Source organism: Planococcus citri, chromosome 5 (assembly GCF_950023065.1).
Source record: "Planococcus citri chromosome 5, ihPlaCitr1.1, whole genome shotgun sequence".
NCBI lineage: Eukaryota > Metazoa > Arthropoda > Insecta > Hemiptera > Pseudococcidae > Planococcus > Planococcus citri.
In genome coordinates, this window is record NC_088681.1 from 12977859 (window position 1) to 13003120 (window position 25262).

A 25262-nucleotide genomic window follows, 5' to 3' on the forward strand; every position below is an offset into this window, starting at 1 on the left:
GGTGAAAGGGCATCTCCCTGTCTTATTCCCTTTTCAAGCATTATTTTTGCTGTTTCTCCATTGACTGTAATAGAAGCTGTGGCATTTCTGTAGATATACTTGAACACACGTAGGGTAAGCAGGATCAATTCCAATCTTTTCAAGAGCTGCCATCATAGACACCATTTTCAAAGAGTCAAATGCTTTTTCAAAATCAATGAATGCTAAACATGGAGGCATGCATTCTGAATTTGTTGGGTTTTTCAATGATCTGGCGCATCCGTTCGTCTTTTTGCCTTTTCATCTTTCTTTTGGTCTCTCTTTTGGTCTTTTCATCTTAATAAATAGTTTTTTGAAATTCCAGGGCTCGTACATTTTTTTCCAAAAAAAGTGACTTCTGTAATCTAAAACGCTCAAAAAAGTAACCAAAAAAGTGACAAAACATAGGCACTACATTTTTAATGCAAAAAAATATAACTTTTTGTTTTTAATTAAAATCTAAAAATGAAACTCGATAGAAACTTGTTTAATTTCAGCAAAAAGCAGGACATTTTGGCAAATCTTTTTTCCAATTTTTACCAAAAAAGTCGAACTGCAAAATATTTGGCAACTTTTTGATTGAAAATAAAACAATTTTTTTAGGTAATTTTAGACCAAAAATTGAGAATTTTTGCAATTTTTGGCAATGAATACGACACTTTTGACAATTTCAGCAAAAAAGAATTTTTTAGCAATTTCTGGCGAAAAAACGTCACATTACAACTATTATTGGAGAAGAGTGTGAGTTTTTGGATGCAAAAAACAACACAATTCTTAGCATCTTTTTTGCAAAAAAAAAAGAAAATTCTTGACAATTTAGGCTAAAAGCGAGACTTTTTGCTATTTTTGACAGAACACGAGACCTCCACAATAATTTCAGTAAAGGGCAGGGCTTCTTAAACATTTTTATCAAAAAAGCGACACATTTTAGCGCTAAAGAGTGAGATTTATTAATGATACTCATAACTCATAAGTTGATAAAATGCAAGACTTTGACAATTTTTGCAAAAAACAAGGCTTTCTGGAAATTTGGCAATTTATGACAAAACCGACCAGCAAAAAAATTGTCTGAGCAATGCGAAGGTGAATTTTTTCATTATGAGAAATTGAAAAATATGTTTGAAGTAACCTTTCACAAAAGTCCCCACTTTGGAATAAAAAATACAGTAAATTTCCAAAGTTCCCTGACTTGCGGACACCCTGAAACAGCCCCGAAAAAGTCGACAAATGAGCTCTTTTCAACACAATTTGTTCAAAATTCCAAAAAAATGGAGGGGGGAATTGAAGATTTGAAAAGGTCTTATTGAAAAAAAAAAAACAGAACTTAGACAAAATATGTAGTTGGAAAATTGTACTTTAGTAGGATTAGCAGGGCTCATAAGCAAAAAGGAGGACTTAAGTAGGACTAACAGGACCAGTAGGATCTGTTAGACCACTTGCATTAATTATGTGACTGCTTTTATCCATGTTCGTTTCAATGGTCAAAAACTTGGGCCAGGAATCTGTTCAATTAGGTAGGTACTTATTTTTCAAAAATTAGATATTAATTAGTTCGATAACTCCCGAAAATTTAAATGAGAATTTAAAGCGTTTATTTCCGATTAGGTACTCAAAAAATGCATTTCAAAATCACGTTCAAATTATTAGATGCCCAGATAAAGATTTGATTACACAAACATTCTTTTAAATAAATCTATTTCAGTTTTCGTCTCGCAGATCCACGAGTGGGATTCTGATCGGTAGGTAAGGTGCCCAAATACATAGGTTTTCATGCCATGTAATTTTTCTCGCGTCCAAAAGTAATTTTACCATGCCAGTTGCATATCTTTTCGTTCTCGGCGTGTAAGATTGAAGCAAACATGAATCCGTTTTACATCATTGGAATGTTCTTTTTCGCCTCCCATAGCAACGGTCAAGTAAGTGCATATTTTCATAGAGTCGCTCAGATGTATAGAAAATTCTTCAACCTCTCTGTAATTCTGACAGAAGATGTGGGGAAGATCGGTTCAAAGGTATCAACAAAGTCTACTCAACCAGCTTTTAGCTTTTATTAGATAGCTAGATACCTATACTGAAATGTGAACCATTATTAAATCGAATTATTCCTTTCAGACCGAACACTCGAACTCCACTTTAATTGTGAATACTGACAATGAAAATATGATTCATTTCAAGACACACATGCACGTTCACGAGATCAAATATACTTGGGTTATTGAAAATTTCAACGCCCACAAGGCTCTCGTACACGAACTTTCATCACCCAAGTTACCCGCACTCACAACTGATAGGATTGCATGGGATATTCGACTTCACCCTTCCTATTGGTGCTGGTATCCTGTAAAACATTGTGACATTTTGATCAATATATTCATATCCAGTGAAAGTATAGTTAAAGAAGCGGTAGCAGAATACAATGTTTCAATCATCAATCATAAAAAAGAGGTGTTACTTCATAAACATATGAAATTAAAAAAACGTTACCCTGCACTGACGGTGAGCGAGTTCGAGGACTATGAGACCCTCTGCGAGAGAAATTCTTTTTTTAAAAATCACTTGCTGCAAAATGATACATTAACGATGGTATTACACATAAAATCGTTTTTTGAACCGTCTAACAATGTTTTCCATCCACCCAAGATCCCATCGCCAAGTCCAATACCCGACACTACCATCATGAAAAATGATCTTTCTGAAAACTTAGAATCGATGCTGGAAAATCCGAAATTCGCAGACGTCGTATTCGTAACGAATGGAAACACTTATCCAGCTCATAAAATTATTTTGGCAGAACGCAGTCCTGTCTTTGCAGCAATGTTTCAACGCGACGAACGTACAAAAAATGCAAGAAGTAAAAAACTTCGAGTAAATTTCGGGCACATGAACGAACAAGTACTACGTGCAATGCTTCGTTATATTTACACAGGAAAATGTGAAAATTTGGCCAAACTAGCCGATAAATTACTCGCAGCTGCTATAAAATATCGTTTGGACGGTTTGAGAAGAATTTGCGAGCAATCGCTTCGCCAGACTTCGCCATCTGAGACAGCAGCATAAAAATTGGACTTGGCCGAGTAATGTCACGAACTCACGGGAAATCACGAAGACTTCGAGTGGACACTGGGCAAAGCCATCATTAAACGGAAATTGATGCTTATAATTAATAAAATATAAGATTCAACGATAATTCGAAATTCCATCTATATACCTAGGCATCATTAAAAAAAACTTAGATAATACTTATTTTCTTTTCATCTGTTTAGAACTAACCCGGATAAGCTCTCAAATTTCATTTGGATCGAAGGGGGAGGCAAACTTTCAATTGTTCAGATCTCTTCCCCCAAATTTATCATCTTCATCACTTGAGAAAATTTTTTTAAAAAATTTAAACTAAAATAAGGGAAGAATAAGTGGAAAATTCAAAAATTTTTGTTTAAAATATAAAAAAAGTAGCCATTTTTCCAAAAATACCTCAATATTTTTCAGAAGGTGGAGTTTAAAATTTCTTGTTTCGTGATTAAAAAATATAAAAAAAGACAAAAGCAGGACAATTTCTCCAAATTATATTCGAATAGAAGGGGCGCGGGTTCAATATCACTACATATTACTATTGATTTATATTTTCATAACTTGAGAAAGCATTTCGATTTTTTTTCAATTGAAAATTTTCAAACAAGTCATTTTTTAAAAAATAACACCATATTTTTAAGAAGGAAGAGTCTCAAAATTTTGTTTCACGATTTAAAAAATAGAAAAAAGTGATTTTACAGAATAGAAAACAAACAAGACATTATGAAAACAAAGGGGAGAAAATCAGAAATTTTCGAGGGACACCTTTTTCAAACACTTCAATCTTTGGGGAAAAATGATCAACTAAGAAATTGAAAAAATCGCCATACATGGGGCTGAAAATAATGAATTTTATAATGATTTTAGAAAAGGGGCCCTATCTCAACAACACGTAGGACGAGAGATGGTGCTTAATGGTACTCACCTTCCATTGAAATATTAATCCTGAAGCTCTGGGGAGGAGGGAATCCACCCTTTGTTTATCAAAATTGATTTTTTCCAATAAATTCTGATTTCTTTATACTGGTCTTTTCTTTGATTTTTGAAATTTTTGACCAAGGTTTATTACTACTCAAAAAGAGTTTTTGGTGGGGAGAAGGGGATAGGAAAAATGCAATTTCAATCATTTTGACTTGATATTCGTGTTCAGATGCGTCGAATTATGCAAAGAGGACAGTAGGACACCTCAGTCAATCAGTCATCAAAATTGATTTTTTCAAAAAAATTATGTTTTTACTCATTCTCCACCAGTTTTTCTGATTTTTGACCACGATCCACCCAAAATTGGGAGGGGGGAGATCAAAAACATGTTTAAAAATACGGGTGGAATTTTTTTTGAAAAAATCACTACTTTTTTTCAACCGATTTCAGAAAGCTCTCCGCCTCAAAAGCATAAAAAATGTTTGAAAAAATCAAATTTTTCACAGGAAAATTTTCAAAAAAGTTGAAATTTACAGAAAATTTATATACAAAGTAATTTTTAAATTCGATCAAAATTCTCAATTTCATCAAAAATAAACTTTTTTTTTTAATAATTTGAAAGTTTTGTTGCGTGATTGAATTTTTTCATTTTTTCACTATTTTTTTGACTAAATTCACCATAATTCATCACAACTTTCACTATTTTCACCACTTTCAATACCTGTTAGATATGCTGATTCATCAATGATACCTAAACAAAATAAACAAGAAAGAAAAATGTCGTTTTAAGGAGAAATTATAGGTAGAGGGGAAATGCAATTTTTTTAGGAATGACCCTCATAGGTAAAAATGCAAAATTTGGTTCACATGCAGATCAGAAAAAAAATATTCATCTCTATTTCACAAAAAGGGGAGTATCTTTAAAGGGGGGAGAGGGGGTCTGGTGGTCTAAAATTTTGCAAGTGATGTCTTCTGGATGGTACTTATTTTATCAACCCCCAAAGCTCGGGGGGAGGCTGATCACCATTCTCATCCCCCTATGACCTTTTCAACCTTTATTTTTAAACCAGGAAACCACGACTCGACTGTGAGCAGAACATTTTTACAAGTGTTTTAAACGGGAGGGGGGTCAAAAACTATTCAGGTCGAAATTCTGTTTTCGAAGTAAGCAAGATAAAATGAAAAACAGAATTCTGAAGAAAATAAACAAAACATTTTAAAGTTTGATTTAAAAAAAAAAAAAATTAAAAATTTTGTATTAAAAAAAAAAAAAAAAAAAAAAAAAACAGAAAGCAAAGTAGCTGACTTGTAAAGTAAATTTTATCCATATACCTGCGTTCAATTCGATAACTCCCAAAAAGTAAACGAAACTTGGAGCGTTTAATTATGTAGTAATCACGACTACTCGATAAATAATTAATGCCTACATTTTAAAATCACTTTCAGATATTTGGATGCGCAGATAAAGAGTTACTAATTATACATAAACATTCTTTACAATAAATCGATTTCAGTTTACATTTCACTCATCCAAGAGTCAGATCCTGATAGAATTTTACTAAAGCAGTTGATATCATTTTCTTCTCTTTGTGGTCGGAAAGATCGAACATGAATCCTTTTTACATCATTGGGATGCTATTTTTCGTCTCCTGTCACAGCGGTCAAGTAAGTACAATAAATTTGTCTTTAAAATCCCAACCTCTCTGTACATCTAACTGAAGATGTGAGATGATCGGTCCAAAGGTATAGGTATCAACAAAGTCAGATCAATCAGCTTTCATGTCAGCTTTTACAACTTCCAGACAAAAAATCATGACTTCATCATGATCTATTTTTCACATTTTTACCGCATGAAAATACTCCCCCACAAAAAAAAAAAATTTAAAAACTTGAAATTTCGAGAAAATTGAACAGGGTTGCCATTTTTTACAGGATCAAAAATTAGATATTTCAGTTTTTTCACTTCTCTGATTTTTCAAACAAAATTCTCATTTTTTTTTTTTTCATTTCATGGGCTTTTTAAAAAATTTTCAAGCGTATTTCGAGCAAAATTCATGACTTTTTCACGACTTTCACGACCGTTATAGACACCCTGTACTTCATTAAGGTTCCTAATGAGATATTAGAATCATTATTAAACCGAATTATTCCTTTCAGACTGAACACACAAATCCCACAATAAACATTGATGATGAAAATATGGCTCAAATCAAGTCAAGCATGCAAGTTCACGAGATCAAATATATTTGGGTTATTAAAGATTTTAGCACCATCGAGAAACGCAGAAAAGAAGTTCTATTGCCCAAGTTACGCGCAACAACTGATAACGTTGAATGGGATCTCCGACTTCACCCTTCCCGCTCGAATCTTGCAATACATAATAGAGTTTGGTTTTGTATGTCTATATCCAAAGACAGTATAGGTAAAGAGGCGAGAGCAGAATGCGATATTTCAATCATCAATCGTGAAAAGGAAGTGTTACTGCATAAACATATACATAGAACCCTGGACGTACACACCTTCTTCATTGGAGTATCCAATTTTCGTCGACTATTCGCCCATTTGCAAAAAAGATGAATTTTTTAGAAATCACTTGCTGCAAGATGATACATTAACGATGTTAATTCACCTGAAATGGGTTTCTGTACCATCTAGTAGTATTTTCCTTCAACAAAAAAAAATGTCTAATATTAATAAATAGGTAGGTATAAGATTCGATGATAATTCAAAATCCTATCTATCTATTATCATTAGAAAAAACTTAGTTAAGGCTTTTACAAATCGTATGTACGATGATTCTGATATTATATCTATTTTAAACATGTTCCTAATCTTTGAACTACTTATTAAAGAATTTGAAAATACAAAAAATGAATACGTTTCGACTCCACGATTTCTAAAACAATCATCCCTTTCCAATTTCCCCAAACCCAAAATCTTCAGTTCAAGAAGCTCATAAACAACACATATTTTCAAACCACCCACCCCAATAAATATTTCAAATTACCTGCGAATCTAATACACACATCGCAGCCACCTTGGTGGAATCATTACGCGTGCGGATCGCCGAATATTTCACCATCGTAAGTAATTAAAAATCACCCGATTCCGAATATGTAGTTATAGCGGTTCACCTAAAACGATCGTTTTATTAGGAAGAAAAAAATTTCTACCAAAAATGATGCGAAGGATATTTGGCGAAGAAGGATTTTTATTCGACTCATATATCAAACTAAAATGACAGCAGTAACTCCTTCCGCCTTTATCGGCGGATTTTTATTAATTTATTACGTGCGATCTTTCGACCTTACGCACACATTTACGCCTAGGTGGGCATCTCCACTCTCCAGTATCCAGTATACCCATCCACTGAAGATAACAAACACTTTTCTGGCCTTAATTACACCTTAAATGGTTCATTACGCGTAATGAATCGTATACTATGTATACCTTTACCTATATATGAGGGGGAGAAAAAAACTATCACTGTACTAACCTCTTCGTCACTGGTTGCATTGTCTCCCGCATCGCCATCCATCGTCCTCCCATAGTACTCGCAGGTATACACACGAGTAGATAATCGAACCCAGCAACCGGATACACAGTGTCTCTTGTATCTTGAATCGTTTATTGTGCGCCATCGCCATCCATCGCTCGTCGCTGATGAAACAGAAATGAGAAAAGGTCTCTTGTAAAGTCATTTTTTTTAAAAAACAGTATTGTAAAGGTGTCATTTGCTACGAAATATACACAGATATAGGTACCTATAGTACATTATAGAAAATACATCTTCATAATGATAAGAATACAATACAATACGCGTTTAAAATATTACTAGTCTCTTCTCATCGACGCGAGAGAGAAGAAAAAAGGTGTCTCCTTTAAACGATTTGTTCTTTTTTTTTTCATCATCAGAGTTAATTATTTCTCCAGATGAAGGGATGTATAGTATAAGGAAGGTTCAAAGAAGAGAGAACTCCTTCTCTTCGTATACAGTTTCTGGTCGTTCAATGTTTATAGTTTACCTACATTTATACAGTGGGTGCTATGTTTGATATGAATGATGTTCCATACACCTACCACTTATCAGGAGGGTTTTGCACTAGGCGAATGAAATTGTGAGATGTAAGGCTATTTTCCGAATCTTCAATTCAACATAAGTTACCATATCGATGGTGTGATTAGATACTCGTACGTGACTGAACAGTGAACCAACAAATTTGCAATATCACGTCAATGAGGTAAGTACCCAGAAAAAAGTATTCAGAAGATCGATTTTGAAAAATATCGATATGAGATCGATTTCATAAAATATCGATATGAGATCGATTTCATAAAATATCAATACAAGATTGATTTTGTAAAAATTGTAAAATATCGATACAAGATCGAGTTTGTAAAACGTGGACACAAGATTCAGTAAGATATCGGTACATACCTACGATCAATTTCGTAAAATATCTACTTATTCGAAATCGATCTTGTAAAATATCGATACAAGATCGATTTTTTAAAATATCGATACAAGATTAATTTTGTAAAATATCAATAGAAAATTGACCAATTTCAAAAAAAATCGACACAAAATCGATTTGGTAAAATTTAAATACAAGTTTGACTTTGTAAGATATTGATACAAAATCGATTCAGAAGATTCAAAAATAATCATATAAAATATCGATACAAAATCGATTTTGTAAAATATCGATTCGAAAGATTCAAAACTGATAATGTAAAATATCGTTAAAAATCGATTTTGTAAAATTACGATTCAAGAGATTCAATATTGATAATGTAAAATATCAATTCAAAAGATTCAAAATTGATCATGTAAAATATCAATACAAAATCGATTTTATAAAATATCGATTTTGTAAAATATTGATAAAAAATCGATTTTGTAAAATATCGATACAAACTCGATTTTGTAAAATATTTATACAAAATCAAATTTGTAATATATATCAATACAAAATTAATTTTGAAAAATATCGATACAAAATTGATTTTGCAAAATATCAATACAAAATCGATTTTGTAAAATATCAATACAAAATCGATTTTGTAAAATATCGATACAAAATCGATTTTGTAAAATATCGATACAAAATCGATTTTGTAAAATATCGATACAAAATCGATTTTGTAAACTATCAATTCAAAATATTCATTGATGATCAAGTAAAATATCAATTCAGATACGAAATTGATCGTGTAAAATATTGATACAAAATCAATTTTGTAAAATATCGATACAAAATCGATTTTGTAAAATATCGATACAAAACCGATTTTGTAAAATATTGATACAAAATTGATTTTGTAAAATATCGATTCAAAAGATTCAAAATTGATCATGTAAAATATCGATACAAAATCGATTTTTTAAAATATTGATTTTGTAAAATATCGATACAACCTAGATTTTGTAAAATATTTATACAAAATCAAATTTGTAAAATATTGATACAAAATCAATTTTGTAAAATATCGATACAAAATTTATTTTGTGAAATATTGCAACCAGGGATGCGATGATACTGTATCGATACGGTATCGATACTTCTGAAAATATCATGATACGTATCGATAAATATCATGATACTTTTGTTTGTTTATTTAGCTTAAAAAGTTGGCTGAAATGCCAAAACTTTCACAGATAAAAAAAAGCCAAAAACAAACAAAATTCAAAAGCTCGGTATCAAGTTTGGATCGATACGTATCGATACACTACTGATCTGATACGTATCGATAAATATCATGATATATCAGGTATCATCGCATCCCTGATTGCAACAAAATCGATTTTGTAATTTATCAATTCAAAAGATTCATAATTGATCATGTAAAATATTGATACAAAATCGATTTTGTAAAATATCGATACAAAATCGATACAAAATCAGTTTTGTAAAATACCGATACAAAATCAATTTTTGTAAACTAATTGATACAAAATCGATTTTGTAAAATATCGACACAAGATCGATTTTGCAAAATATTGATTTAAAATCAATTTCGTAAAATATCAATTCAAAACCAATTTGCTTAAATATCAATTCAAAATCAGTTTTGTAAGATATCGATTTTGTAAACATTTTTGTTAAAGATTGATAGGAGATCTACTTACTTTGTGAAATATCGATATTTGATACTTTTGTTAAGAATATTTCACATATATGTATCGAATTTACACTTTAAAAGTTACTTCAATCCTCGATTGATCTGATCAGATTCAGATCTATGTTGATTGAAGTGCCCCCTCCCCCCCCCCCCAAAATGTTGAAAAAAAAACAAAAAAGTGACAAAACTTACACATTTTAATAAGTACATATACCTACATGAAAAAAAAAAACCATCACAAACCAAAACAATTCTGGTTTTCAATTTTAAAAAGTTAAACTACTTTTCAATGTTGAGACTTTGACAAAAAAAATCGTGACTTTTCGATCTTTCAAAAAAAGAAACTCGAGTTTTGTTTTTTTTTTTTTTTTTTTTTTGCAAACAAAACGATATAATTTTTGGAAATAATTTTGTTGAAAAAGCAAAAACTTCTGTCAATAATTTTTGAAAAACGAAATGTTATTCAACTTTTGAAAAGAAAGCAGAACTTTGATAAGCAAAAAAAATGGGACTTTTTTAAAGTTTGGTTTCTTTGCCAAAAGAAAATGTGATACATTTTAGAAATAATTTTGACAAAAACCAAGCATTTTTCCAATTTTTAAAAAACTTTGATAATTTTAGCAAAAAACAGCTGTTCTATCTTTAGGTGCAAAAAATATACTTTTTCGCAATTTTCGTCGAAAAAGCGAAAGTTTTTGGCAATTTTCAGCAAGTAAGCGAGATTATAAGACAATTTTAGAAAAAAAGTGAGACTTCGGAATTTTTTGCAAAAAAACCACAACTGTTTGTCACTTTTTAAAAACTAAGTAACTATTCGCATAGCAATAAAAGGCTACTTTTTGACAGTTTTTGGATTAGAAGCGAGACTTTTGGGTAAAAATGGGTAGAAAAAAACTAAAAGTGAGACTGCATCAATTTTAAAAAAATTTCGTCAAAAAGCAAAACTTTTATAATTTTAACAAAAATCTAAATTTTTTTGAAAATTATAATTATCATTTTGTCAATAAAGCGAGACTTTTTTTGGCAACTTCCTGGTTGCAGTAAAAACATCTTTTGGCAAATTATTGGAAAAAAGCTGAATTTTTGAATAATTTGTGGTCATTTTTGGAAACTATTTTACTACAGAGGGAGATTTTTGTTAATTTTTTTCAAAATGTAAGCCTTTGGCAACAACAACAAAGAGGACTTCTTGGCAATTATTGGCAAAAAAACGACTTTATGAGTATTTAAGTAATTTTTGTTAAAATACTGAGATTTTTGGAATTTATGGGCGAAAAAGCCACAACATTTACCAAGAAACTAAACTAATTTGGGAAGCATTTGCAGTCTGATACTTCCAAAAAATTATGAAAAAAATCCATATTTCTCAACAATTTCCCAACATTGTCTCACATCCCAACATTCAGTTCAAATTCATCTCGTGTAGACCCCACCTATCAAAAAGTATATCACGTAGTACCGTATTATCAACAACAATAAAAATAAAAGGACGTGTGATTGTGTTATTTAACGCCGACCTACCGCTGCGAAGCTCCACCTAATTGTTATAATTTCGGTACTATTTTCAGAAAATGATAGTGTTTTATAAATTTGACTACCTAAATACACTACTATATCGACACATTTCCTCTTTAATCCATTTCCTATTCTCGAATTGCAATAATATCTCTATCAGTAAGGTAACTCCAGCAATCGAATCATATACAATTTCATCAAACTATACAAAAAAAAAACTTAATTTCCTTTAAAAAGGATTTCACTGTCAAGTGTCTGTGTTTCAAGTGTCCTTCATTATTATTTACAATCGTATTTAAATAAAAAAAAAAACTTTACAAGAGTACGTGCCATTAATTCCTTATCTCTTTTACTCGTATATGGGTCATATAAGAGAGAATTTCCGATCAAGCAACATAAATAAAACCGTATACGAAATGTACATGTACTATACGACGTATATATCAAGAATTATTAAGTAAGAATATACGCGTAAAATGCGCAAGTCATTGTGATCGCGCCCCTTCGGCTAAATTGGTGAAAGAACTACCCCTAAGAAGCGCAACCAACAAAACAATACATGATTACGTTTTCTTCTTTTTATTGTTAAAGGTTAATATGCCTACCACCTTTCATTTTATATGTTACATTTCTATTTAAAATACCATTGAATTACGTTTGTCTGGGATACTGTCGAGCCGACACTGTACCGACCGACAACCACCCTTATGTAATCAACGAGTTAAGTTGTAATATTCGTTTTTTTACTTCTCTTTCACCTATAGCTCTTTCTCATCTTTCACCTCGTACATATTTTTCATTTTCCTCGCGGAGGTTTATTTTCATTACACGAAAGCATCGCGTATAGGCAAATTCCGATCAGTATTTATTTAACTAATAAAGAATGCATACCATAGGTATATGAAGAAAAATATTGTATTCTATACCATATTGAATCTCGTCATTATAAGTCAAAGGAAGATCATCGTATTGAGATGCTTGTCGATTTGGACGTCCTGGGCTTGGGCAATTGATCATCATTATGACGAGAAATTACAACTGCAGAACTAAAACTAAAATCCCACATCATCAGGCTCACTGCCTCAGAAGATGATTAAGAGGCCAATCTTTGTTCTCGTTGTGAGCAACCTATAAACAATTTTTTCGGCCAAATCGGAAAAACTAAACCGAAAATCCAGTCACTTAATTTGACATAAACTGATTCAGAAGCAAAATGATTTCGAACTAAATCAAATAAGACGTGAAGCGAGAATCTGAATCAATAAATGGGTCTTAAATTAGAGTTGATATACACGAAAGTTGATGAATGATTACAATTTTATCATTTAGATCGATAGATAAGTACCAGTAGTAGATCAAGACCCATTTTCGCAGCTTTCATTTGCCAGAAATTCTATGTACGTAGGAATTCATTTTATAGACGAGGTTGTCTGATTTTTTGCGTCTGATCATTTTATATAACCTCAACGTAAGATTTTATTGCGGTTAATTTCGGTCTTTGGCTTTTTGCACTGTTGAGAAGGAAATATGGACACTTTTTATATCATTTGTACATTATTTTTCTCCTCTTTTTGTGCGTTTAGTCATGTAAGTATGTATTTTTTAAATGACCTAAGTGAATACAATTTTGCTTCCATAAATAATATTATAGGTACATAATTGACATGTCATGTCCAATCAAAAAAAATTTTCAACTTTACTTCTATCAGGGAAAAAAAAGAGAATCGCTTTTATTGGTTCCAATAACCCATTCGAGGCAGCTGTGTGAAGTCCAATTGCTCGAATGCTCGTTACTGCTGAACCTCAGAGAGAAATTGTTTGGGGACGTTTTAATGGAAATTAAGAGCTATTTCAAAAATATTTTCCAAAAATTCAAAATTGAGCTTCTTCTTTTAAAACCTCGATTTTCAAAAAAAAACTTATCTACTAAATTTCGTATACCAAGATGTGATTTCGAAACTTGAAAAAAAGATCTAGGAAACATGAATTTTGATTATACAAATTTACCAATACGAACTCTTCGATGATGGAATTTTACAAACCAGTGGTGAGTACAAAGCCCCCAAAATTTTGGTCAAAATGAACGAAAAAATACCAAAATTGTGTGACATATCATTTCATTCGTTTTCAAAAGCGCTGAATACGAATCAAATCATTTTTTGGCTTGACCTCTCAAACGCCCCATGTTCCCCCTCCTATTTACAGTGAAATCCGAAAAGTCATTATGCAATTATGGGTTATTAGACAAGACAAGACATTTATTTTTAAAGTGCTTACAACACAATAATATTTTGGTTTTAAAAGCACTTATACTATTTTTGAAAAATTAAACTAGATGGAGTAAATTATCGTTTTTGATTAACTTAATAATATTATTAAAATTTAATTTATTATCAATGAATTTGTTTAAATCATCGTTTAGATTTTGAAGGTTTAAAAAGGGGCAAACAATCAAGTGGTTGTTATCAAAAATTACGTTACAATTACAACATAAAGGGGGATTAATTTTTTTCAAAATATAATTGGGTTATTAGGTTTTGGGAACGCTGAACACAAATTTGAAACTACTTATTTCTCAACTTTTTGGTAATACAACAAAACTTTCCCAGAAATTTTTGACAATTTTTGGCCAAAAATCAAGAACTTGACAATTTTAGTAAAAAGCAGAGCTTTTTGAAATTTTTTTTTCTTCAACAGATCGAGACTTACAAACAATTTTTGGAAAATAAACAAGAAATACTAGCAATTTTTGGACAAAAATCAAGAATTTGACAATTTTAGCAAAAATCAGAGCATTTTGGCATTTTTTTTTTCGACAGATCGAGACTTACAAGCAATTTTTGGGGGAAAAAATGAGAAATATTGACAATTTTTGGCCAAAAATCAAGAATTTGAGAATTTTAGCAAGAAGCAGAGCTTTTTGGAATTTTTTTTTTTCAACAGATCGAGACTTACCTACAAACAATTTTTGGCAATTTTTGGCCAAAAATCAAGAATTTGACAATTTTAGCAAAAAGCAGAGCTTTTTGACAATTTTTGATAAAAAGTCGAGACATACAAGCAATTTTAGGAAAAAGTGAGAATTTTTGTAATTTGTTGGCATTTTTATGCAAAAAAGCAAGATTTTTAGCAAGTTTGTACGGAATGAGAATTTTTACGAATTTTTTGCAAAAAACGAGACTTTTTAAAGAATACTGACATAAAGTGCTTAGTTACTTGTTAACAGCTCTTGTCGAAAAAATGAGATCTTTTCGTAAGTCTCCTTTGAGAAAATTCTGTCAAGAAAAGCAAACCGTTGACAATTTTGACAAAATTAAGACTAATACTTTTTGGAAATTTTTGATGGTAAAAAGAGACTTTTGGACAACTTTGGAAAAAAGTAAGACATTTGACATTTTCTGTAACGAAGCCACAATTTTTAGTGATTTTTGACAAGAAACGACTCTTTTTGCCAACAAAATCTGAGACTTTTGTTATTTTTAGTACGTAAAAGAGTCAAAATTTGGATAAATTAAATTTTTAAAATTTTTTTGAATTTAAAAAAAAGGAAGAAAAGTAACTCTTTGGTACATACAAAGTAACCGAGTGCAGAGCCCTCGTTGAAATAAGTTTATACTTGCATTCAGCACTTCCAAAAAATTTTGTATACCAATTTTTTTCAATTTTCAGATTTTTTAGAAGTTGTACTGAGGGTGAGGGGTGCATTGACTAGGCTAAATCAGAAAAAATAACTTGATATTCGTAATCAACGAGTCCAAAATCTTTGATTTTCCGGATTTTTTGAGGGGGGGGGGGCGACCGAATCAAATAATAAAGTTGAGATTTGTATCCAGCACTCAGCACTAAAAATGTATGCTTCTTGGATTTTTTTCAATTTTTCAATAGCTTCAAAACAGAAATGTTCAAGTCGCCTCCCCCAACTCCAATTCGAGAAATGTGCCCATACGTACTCAAAATCCAAAATTCTCGACGCTTTCTGGGGGGGGGGGTCCAAAAATGTTGAATCTTTTACAGAAAATACTGAAAATAGTCACTATAGGTAAGAGGTGCGTATGTGGATTTTTTTTCAAAGAAATTTACATGATTAGAGGGTTTCTTATGGGAGGGGGGGGGGGTTGAAAATGTCAAAAATTCGTAAGAAAAAACGAGAGGCACAACACATAATATTTTTTGTAGAGCTCAAAAATCGATGCAACATGCTCAAAAAAATCAAAATCTTGCAAAAAAAACGTACTTTCTTGTAATTTTTTGCCCTCTTTGGACTTTTAAGGTCAACATTTTTGTTAAAAATAAAATTCAAGCAAAGTACGTAAAAAGCCATGAAAATGACAATTTTTCATTTTTGAGCCCCATTCGAGAGCCAATGATGGAAATCTTCCCCCTTTCTTAAAATAAGCATGTATCTGAACCCTATTTTTTTTTTTTTTTTTTTTTTTTTTTTTGAAAATATAATGGCTGAACAGAGTACACTAACAAAGTAAAGAGCAGTTTTTCGAATCAGTAATATTTCGATTTTTTTCAGAGCCAACCATCAAACCCCACTTCAAACGCATCGTATGAAAATCTGAATCGATGCGATACGTTTATACGAACTCACGAAATGAAATTCATCTGGGCAATTCATCAGTTCAGTGTTCACGAGACGCTAGAAACACCCGTAGCTCGTGAAATCATCTCACCCAGATTACACTCATCGAGCACTGGCGGTTACGAATGGGAAATTAGAGTTATACCTAACGGAGTTAATAACAGAAACAAATCAATCTCGTTAAAGATATATCGATTCGGGTACAATATATTCGAAGAGGTGTTAGCTATAGAAGCCAATGTTTCAATCATCGATCATGAAGAAGAAACGTTATTCTGCAAGAATCTGACTCAAAAACATTTCCAAGTTGGGAATTATTTGTATTGGGAGGATTTTCGCGGGAAAAATGATTATTTTAGGAATCGCTTACTGCAGAACGACACATTAACTTTATCAATCGACTTGAGATGGTTTTCTGATTCTTACAATCAGGTTTCTCGTCAAGTATGTTCTATATAAGTAATTTTTTATATACTTTAAATCAAAGAGTCCAATTTTTATTAACCTCGTGTAATATGTTTTTAGGATGAATCCTCGTCAGAGCTCGCTTTTGAAAACACGATTCGATGCGACACGTACATGAAATCTTACGAAATAGACTACATTTGGGCCATTCACCAATTCAGTCTACACGAAGATCTACTCGGCGATCGTGAGATCAAAACGCCTGTCTTACAAGCACCCACAACTGACACATACGAATGGAGAATTGAGATCGTACCAAATAGCACCGATGATAAAAACACGTCGATAATTTCGTTATACGCGACAGTAGGAGTGAAAAGTGGCAGCACAGTAGGAGAAATATTAGCCAGCATCGATGCTGCGATTATAGATCACGAAAAACGAGAGTTATTTTCTGCGAAAATGCGGCTCAAGAAATTCGAAAATCGGGAACGTGGAGGCATGAAAGACTTCTGCAAGAAAGATCACTTTTTCAGAAATCAGTTGCTGCGAAATGACACTTTGACGTTGTCGATCAACTTGAGATGGTTTGCCGGCCCATGGAATGATGTTTCTCCTCAGCACAATATAAGCATCGCGAGAACTAATCTGATTCAAAGCCAGTGAATTTACTCGTTGGTTCAGAAGCTGAATATGAGCATGGTACTCACCTTATTTATGTACGTATGTAGTTTACAATTTATTATAAAAATTGAAAATCTTGGTGTTTTTTTCTTTCGCAAACTTTCGTCAAAGTCATCACTCACTCTAAAAATGAAGGATTCCTTCAAATTTTCTCAAAAAAATTAATGTTGATTTTCAGAGCAAAGATCACCGTTGGAGGGCTCAACTCCCCCCCCCCCCCACCAATCCACCTCGGTGACTTATTCTTAAAGAGGGAGTACTACAGAAGAAGGAACATTCAATTCGTTCGCGAATGATACAGCAAAAATTATTGAATTCGATCGCGAATGATTCACCGAAAATTATTCATTTCGTTCGCGAATGATTCACCAAAAATTAGGTGGATGAATCGATTCGTTCGCGAACGAGTCACTTATACGAATCAATTCGTTCGCGAACGAGTCATTTGAACAAATTAATTTGTTCGCGAATGATTCACTAAAAGATTCAATTCGTTCGCGAATGATCTACCAAAAATTATTGAATTCGTTCGCGAATGACTCACCAAAAATTGAGTAAATGAATCGATTCGTTCGCGAACGAGTCATTTGAACAAATTAATTTGTTCGCGAATGATTCACTAAAAGATTCAATTCGTTCGCGAATGACTCACCAAAAATTGAGTAAATGAATCGATTCGTTCGCGAACGAGTCACTTGAACGAATCAATTCGTTCGCGAATGATTCATCAAAAATTATTTAATTCGTTCGTGAATGACTCACCAAACGTTGAGCAAGTGAATCAATTTGTTCGCGAACGAGTCACTTATACAAATCAATTCGTTCGCGAACGGTTCACCAAAAATTATTCAATTCATACGCGAATGATTCACCAAGATTATCAAATTCGTTCGCGAATGACTCTCCAAAAATTGAGCAAATGAATCGATTTGTTTACGAATGAGTCACTTATAAGAATCGATTCGTTTGCGAATGATTCACAAAAAATTATTCGATTCGTTCGCGAATGATTCACTGAAAAATTCAATTCGTTCGCGAATGATTCGACAAAAATTATTCAATTCGTTCGCGAACGATTCACCAAAGGTTGTTGAATTTGTTCGCGAATGATTTACCAAAAATTTTCAAATTCGTTCGCGAATGACTCACCAAAAATTGACAAAATCAATCGATACGTTCGCGAATATTGGCAGTAATTTGTCGAGAAGTCTTTTTCGGTGATTTTTTTAGATTAAAATATTTTGCATTACGTTTTGTGTAATTTGGTGACTTTTGTCTTTTGCAAAGTTATGTAAAGGTTTAAAAATCGCTCTTGAAACAACTTTTTAAAATTTTTAATAACTATACAATCGCACCCCTCTCTCCCCCCTAAAAAAAACAAAAAAAAATCAAAAGTTTTCCAAAAATCCAAAAATGTATGTACTTTAAGAAGTGACATTTTATTCGCGAAGGTTTCAGGATCTGCTTTTTGGATCCAGCTTGATTTCGTTCCCTTGTGAGAATTGTTACGTCATGTCATTTTGATTATGGTTTTCGTATACCTACTGTATACGCATGTTGGCCTCGATTGCACTCGTGTAAACAACATTTTTCATTGTTTGCAGAAAAAGGAAGAAAGTATTGCAGAAAGCGAGGACGATGATTGTCATTAATTCACAAAAGTTGACGTTTATCGCGATTTTTCAGCTGTTGAATTATTTGCACGTACTTGAAATTTCCCATACCATGTTTATAAAATTGTTGAAGAAAAGGAAAAAAGATTCAAATTGCAGGTACAGGCAGAAAAACACATCATCACTAGTGTGGATTATTGTGAAATGAACTGTTGAGAGATTTCGACTGGGTTTTCAAATTTTTGGTACAGTAGATTCCGCGCTTATTCTACAATAGACTTGCATGCAGTTACCTATGTGAAATTTATTGCTTGAGATCAGTGTCTTAACTTAAATTTGAAATTCGACTTTCTTCAAGATGAGAACTGCGTCGTTGTGTTTGCTTTATTGTGTAATTTTCTGCGTTGTGAAACCTGAACCAAAACGCGGGAAAGGCGGCGGATCGGGTGGTGGTAGCTCTTCGCCACCGCCTCCACCTACACCTCCACCTCCAGCACCTAAGCCAAACCCGCCGCCGCCACCGACACCAGCACCAGCACCACCACCGTCAGCACCACCTTCACCAAAACCATCATCTAACCCGCCGCCACCAGGTCATCCTACACCTACAGTAAACCCCCTAGGCCAGTTTTACGCATTTCAGCTTGCAAGAAACAATCAAAATCATACGAATGCAGGTCCAGGAAAACCACCAAACATGCAACCAACTGTATTAAATCCTCGTCCAAATCCTAGAGCTCCTCCCCAGTCAGGCCGTTAACAAAATTGATGAAATTTTATAAACTTTTTCCTCATTTTAAATAATTTTTACGTTGTGTTGCTGTTTTTTTTTTTTTTCGTTGATGTATAGGATACTTTTTTTGATATTTAAAGCCATTTGCATATTTTTCTAATCACAGGGTGTCTGACAGTCCTTCTGGTCTGGCAAGTACTGTTTTTTTTGTACTCGATGTTTTTTTTTGTTTTTTTTTAAAGAGGTGAGGAAAAAGTTCTTTTTCAAATTTTCAAGTTTTAGTCAAAAATGAGGGAAATGAAAAATTTTAATTTCTCTTTAGAATAATATAGCAAAAATTGAAAATAAAATAATACAGCTAGGTATTCGAAAAATTGTTTGAACGTTTCCATTAATGACAACTAATGACGGTTGTCTTTGTTTTCTTATTGTATTTTAAAAAAAAAAATTTTCAATCGTAGTTTTGCTGTTTTTTTTTTAATATGATATGGTGAGGGGGAGGGGGTAGTATCGTTCTTCATTTTGAATATGTTGAATAAATCTTTATTCAAGGACGCCTTAGAATCTAGGCCTTTTAGCGTCCACAGTTTGTTCACAAAATTTTTTTTACATAATATAATAATAATAATATAATATGTGTAGTGACTCGAAAGAGCAAAATGTATGAACCACCAATAGACAATCAGATACCAATTAAATAAGTAGGCGAATAAACAAATAATAAATGAAAAAAATAACAAAAGTAAAAAAAAGAACAATTCACAAACCAATAACATTGAAAATAATAAATAGATAAATAAATAAATGAATAAATAAAGTTTCATTAAATAAGGTCATAAATTTCGATATGTCTTAAGAAGGTGAAACATTTTTGACAAATATCTTCATCATCTGTATGAATGTCTTCATAAGTAAGCCCCCTTAAAATCTGCTCTCTATCTTCCTCATATTTGGAACAGCAATTTATCAAGTGCATGATGGTGATTGGCACTCCACAAGGGTCACATTGTTCTAGTTTCTTATCTTTGAAAAGTGGAGAGTGGGTGTAGGCAGAATGTCCAATTCGTAATCTAGTTAGTACTACTTCTTCTCTCCTACTTTTTCTGTATGTACCGTAGTAGTTTTTATGTTAGAACATAGCTTCATTTTCTGCACTTGATATTTTATGGCATTTGTGTCACCATGATCTATGTACAGTCGGTCCCGCTTATTATGGATCCGCTTAATAAAATCACCCGTTTAATGTAATCAAATGGCTTGGTCCCGATTTTTTGTACCTAATTACACAGAAAATCACTCGTTTAATGTAATCAAACTCCCCGCTTAGCAGAATCATTTTGTGAAAATATTGAGGTATTTTTGGGAAAATGGCTTGTTTTTTCATACTTTAAATCAAAAATTTTGGAATTTTTCACGTATTATTCTCTTATTTTTAAATTTTGATTTCTAACAACTTTCTCTCAAGTGATGATAAAGGGAAAATGGTCTAAACATTTGAAAAATAGATATGTTATGTACCTAAATCGCGAATTCGGGAGTACCTATTGTAATTTTAATCCATCTTTTTAGTATGCATGTACATTGTGAAGTTGTAGTAAATTTTTTCATGTGAAAATTGTGTTTTTTCAAAGGTTCGCTTTATAAAATCACCCGCTTAATAAAATCAATTTGCCTCGGACAAATGCGACCATAATAAGCGGGGCCGACTGTATAAACTAGCAAGAAGATCTCTGCAACGACAGCCAATGGGGCGATAAGTAGTATACTTTTCTTCCAGTGGAGAGTGAAACATTTTGTAGAAATTTGGGTGTTTAGGAGAATTTTTCACTTTCAGGTACCACTTTAACATAAGCTGATCTCTCCTTTGTGATAATGGAAGTATTCCAGTCTCTTCAAAAAGTTTAGTTATTGGACTGGTACAAAAAGCTCCAGAGCAGAGTCGAAGTGCTTGATTTTGCACTGAGTTCAGTTTATTCAAATCAGTCTTTGAAGCAGTGCTGTATATTATTGCTCCATAATCGAAGATAGATTGCACATGACTTGAATAAATACGTAGCATGGATTTTCGATCAGCTCCCCACTTTGTGCCACTGATTTTTTTAAGTAAATTCAATGAGATTGTGCTTTTTTTTGTTGTATGCTGAAGGTGGATTTTCCAGGTCAACTGTTGATCGAAGTGCAGCCCAAGAAACTTGTGAGTAGTTACATTTTGAATTTGTTGACCATATAATGTGATGTTGATGGGAGGAGGAGAGTTCTGCTTTCAATGGAAATTTATCAGCTTTGTTTTATCTGGAGAAAATTGCAAACCTTTACTACTGGCCCACTTTTCAAGCTCATTTATGGTTTTTTGAAGAATTTTTTCGATGTAGGCTAGAGATGAGCTCCGAATATACATGGCTAGGTCATCGGCAAAGAGGGAGTAGCATACTGGTTTTTTGATTTGAGCTTGTATATCAAATAATGTTGCCAGGAATAGAGGAGGGCTTATGACAGCACCTTGTGGAGTACCTATTTCTTGAACATGGCTGGTAGACAGATAACCATCCAACCTGACTTTGAAAGTTCTATTCTGTAGAAAGTCCTCTGCAAATAATGGTAAATTTCCATTCAAATTCAAAGCCTGTAAAGCTTTCATTATTGGTTTTTTTGATATGCGATTGAATGCCTTCTTAAAATCAAAGAAAACACAGACTATATACTGATTTTGAGTGAATCCATCAAGTATTTCTTGCTGAAGTTTGATGAGCTGATCAATGGTTGAATGATTTTTACAAAAACCACTTTGGTTGGGGTCTACCTTGTTATTGGCTTCTAAATAATTCATTAAACGTTGGGTGACCATTTTTTCCATTGTTTTACACAGCACACTGGTAAGAGCTATTGGACGATAGTTGTTTGGCTCTTGAGGAGTTTTTCCCGGCTTTAGGATAGGTACAACGATGGCCTCCTTCCAAGAGTTGGGAATGCAGTGAGTATTCCAGATGTTGTTGTATAACTTCAGCACTTGTGTCAGATTTTCATAGTCCATGTTTTTCAACATTTGAATGTGTACCAAGTCAAGACCTGGAGCTGAATTTTTTGTGTGTTTTATTGCTCTTTTGAGTTCTTGCATTGTGAAAGGAGCATTGTAGGTTTCATGTGACATGCCAGTGTCAAAGTTATAATTGCCTGTGCACTGTTGAGAGGTGAACTGCAGAGGAAGCTTACTTGTGGAAGTGTTCTCAGAAAAACTTTTTGCTAGAATTTCAACAATTTCTGCCGATGAATGCTCAATTTTTCCACAGCTGGTTTTCATGGCATTTATTTGGAGGTGATTTCCTTTTCCTGATATTTTTCGGATCTTATGCCAGAAAGCTCTTGCTGGAGTGTTGCTATTTATTGACGTGAGGAAAGAGTACCATGAGTTTCGTTTACACTCTCTGACAATTCTTCTTGCATGTGCCCTTGCTTTTTTATAGGCTAATAAATTTTCCAAGGTGGGATACTTTTTATGTCCCTCTAAAGACTCTCTAGAATCCTTTTTGGTTTTGAAATTTTGTAACACACCTTATCAATTTAATTTAATTTCTTAAACTTTTTCTAGTAGATTTTATTGTTTGCCTTTGTTGATTATTTTGTGCAATTTTGTTCGATTTACAAACTTTGGTAACATATTAATAATTGATCTGAAGTCGTTTTCAGAATTTTTTTGTAAATTTTTTCGAGTTTTCTCTTTGATTTCAAGTATTTTGATAGTATTTCTCGATTACTGATCTCTTTTTTCATTTTCAATGGTTTTTAAGACGCTTTCGTTGAAATGTTTATAATTTTAGTCATTATATTTTGCAGATTCTGACATATCTAAAATTAATTTTTACCACCTACACTCATTTTCATAATTATTTTTTCTTTCGGTGATTTTAGGTGATTTTTTTCATATTTTTTTTGCGGATTCAACCACTTTTTGAAAAAAAAAAAATTCCAATGTTTTTTTCAATATTCAGTCCACTTTTATAAATGTTTTATCAATTTTTTTCTCCACGTTTCAATTTTTTTTTTTTAAATTTTCTGTTATTACATAAAACAATTTCACGTAAGTATGAATAATTCGTGTCTTTTTTTGACAATTTTTGGTTATTTTCCTGTTGATTTTCGGCTATGTTGTCTGATTTGTCACCCCTTCGTGAAATCTTTAAAGTGTAATTTTGCATTTTTTCAAGAGATTTTCAGTAAATTCAGTAATTTCTTTTACGAATTTTGTTTTGCTTTTGCTCATTTGTACTTGATTTTTATGGTAGGTAGACATTCTTTCAATTTTTTCGTTATTCGAAGATTTATTTACATATTTTAGGCTTTCCGGCGATTTTGTAGCGATTTTATTATATGTATCCTGTACAATTCATATTTTATGAAATCTTGGCGTCATTTGTAATATTTTTTTGGGATGTTTATTTTTTATGCAATTTGGTCTGATTTTTTGTATCGTTTTTTCTATTTTTTAGTTTTTTACGTCTAATTTTAGTCAATTCTCGCATTAGTATGCAATTTTTTTTCAGATTTTTCAGCAATTTTTTTTGAAGCTTTCATTTTTTTAGATTTACTTGAGATCTGCAAGTTTTACGTAATTTTAAGCAATTTTTTCCATATTTGTGTAACTTTTGCAATAAGCTTATTTCAAAACTTTTTATGGTTACTTTTTTAAAAATCAGCTCTGACGATTTTCTGGAGAGTTTCAATAAATTTACGTTGATTCCTGTCAATTTTGTATAATTCCAAAGTTACTCTACTTCGTTTTAAGTTATCTCACTGGTGGTCAGTCGTATCAATTTTCATTCTATTTTCAATCAGATTTCTCAAATTCCACCAAAAAATTCATCTTTGAACTTGAAACTTACCGATTCCATTTTAAAAGACTTCGAAGTTGGTTATTGAAACGAATAATGAGACCGCACTAAATCATCGAGATCCCTTCTCCCTTCCTCAACCCTTCGTGATCAGAGATACGTAAAATTAATGTTGTTCATTCAATTTTCCCAGTCGTAGGGACCTCTAAAATAATAATTATGAGAAAAATCAAGAACCAAGGCCAGAAATGGTTCATCTTGGCATGGAATGACTCAATTGTAATTATATCTAATTCATTATGAAGTCATTACCATGCATATAATTTGTTGGTAGTTATTAGAGGCAGAGTTCATTTTCGTATTTCTTGAAAATACTCGCATTTTATTAACATCGTGCTGTCTTTTTTCCGGTCGTTCGTCATAAGTCGACAGGAAATTAACATCAAGTCCAAGATGGCGCGGGTATCTGCTCAAAAGACGATTAAATAACTATAAGAAAACAAACCAACTGCAGCGTATCTTTTTTGCCCCCTGTGTATTCGCTGAAAATACTCCCAAGTCTTTGAAGGAAGAGGGAAGAAAAAAAAATTGAAGATGCGGAACAATGTTCGCCAAACCGGATCATGATATTTAATTTACACTCGCACACACACGTGCGTATTGATTGCTCTGTAATGATCTACACGATCCTTGTACTCGTATAGTAATGTAGTATTAAGCAATGGCGGATTCTTTGCCATTGTCTAATGTCTATTGTAACTTCCTGT

At 32.5% G+C, this 25262-nt stretch overlaps 2 protein-coding genes and 1 long non-coding RNA gene across 3 annotated transcripts in view; 2 read left to right on the forward strand and 1 right to left on the reverse strand.

Moving 5' to 3' along the window:
• Nucleotides 1–25262, reverse strand: part of LOC135849375 (uncharacterized) — a 498164-nt gene that overhangs the window by 437202 nt on the left and 35700 nt on the right. The window contains exon 3 of the long non-coding RNA XR_010559526.1: nucleotides 7505–7668. This is a non-coding gene — a long non-coding RNA (uncharacterized LOC135849375). The remainder of the gene's footprint in view (nucleotides 1–7504; nucleotides 7669–25262) is intronic.
• On the forward strand, nucleotides 1419–3205 carry LOC135847541 (protein roadkill-like). Its single transcript, XM_065367102.1, has 2 exons — nucleotides 1419–1934; nucleotides 2131–3205. Exons 1-2 carry the CDS (start codon nucleotides 1878–1880, stop codon nucleotides 3073–3075), a joined length of 1002 nt encoding a protein of 333 aa, XP_065223174.1. The 5' UTR covers nucleotides 1419–1877; the 3' UTR covers nucleotides 3076–3205.
• On the forward strand, nucleotides 13027–17377 carry LOC135848163 (uncharacterized). Its single transcript, XM_065367974.1, has 3 exons — nucleotides 13027–13233; nucleotides 16169–16678; nucleotides 16760–17377. Exons 1-3 carry the CDS (start codon nucleotides 13174–13176, stop codon nucleotides 17303–17305), a joined length of 1116 nt encoding a protein of 371 aa, XP_065224046.1. The 5' UTR covers nucleotides 13027–13173; the 3' UTR covers nucleotides 17306–17377.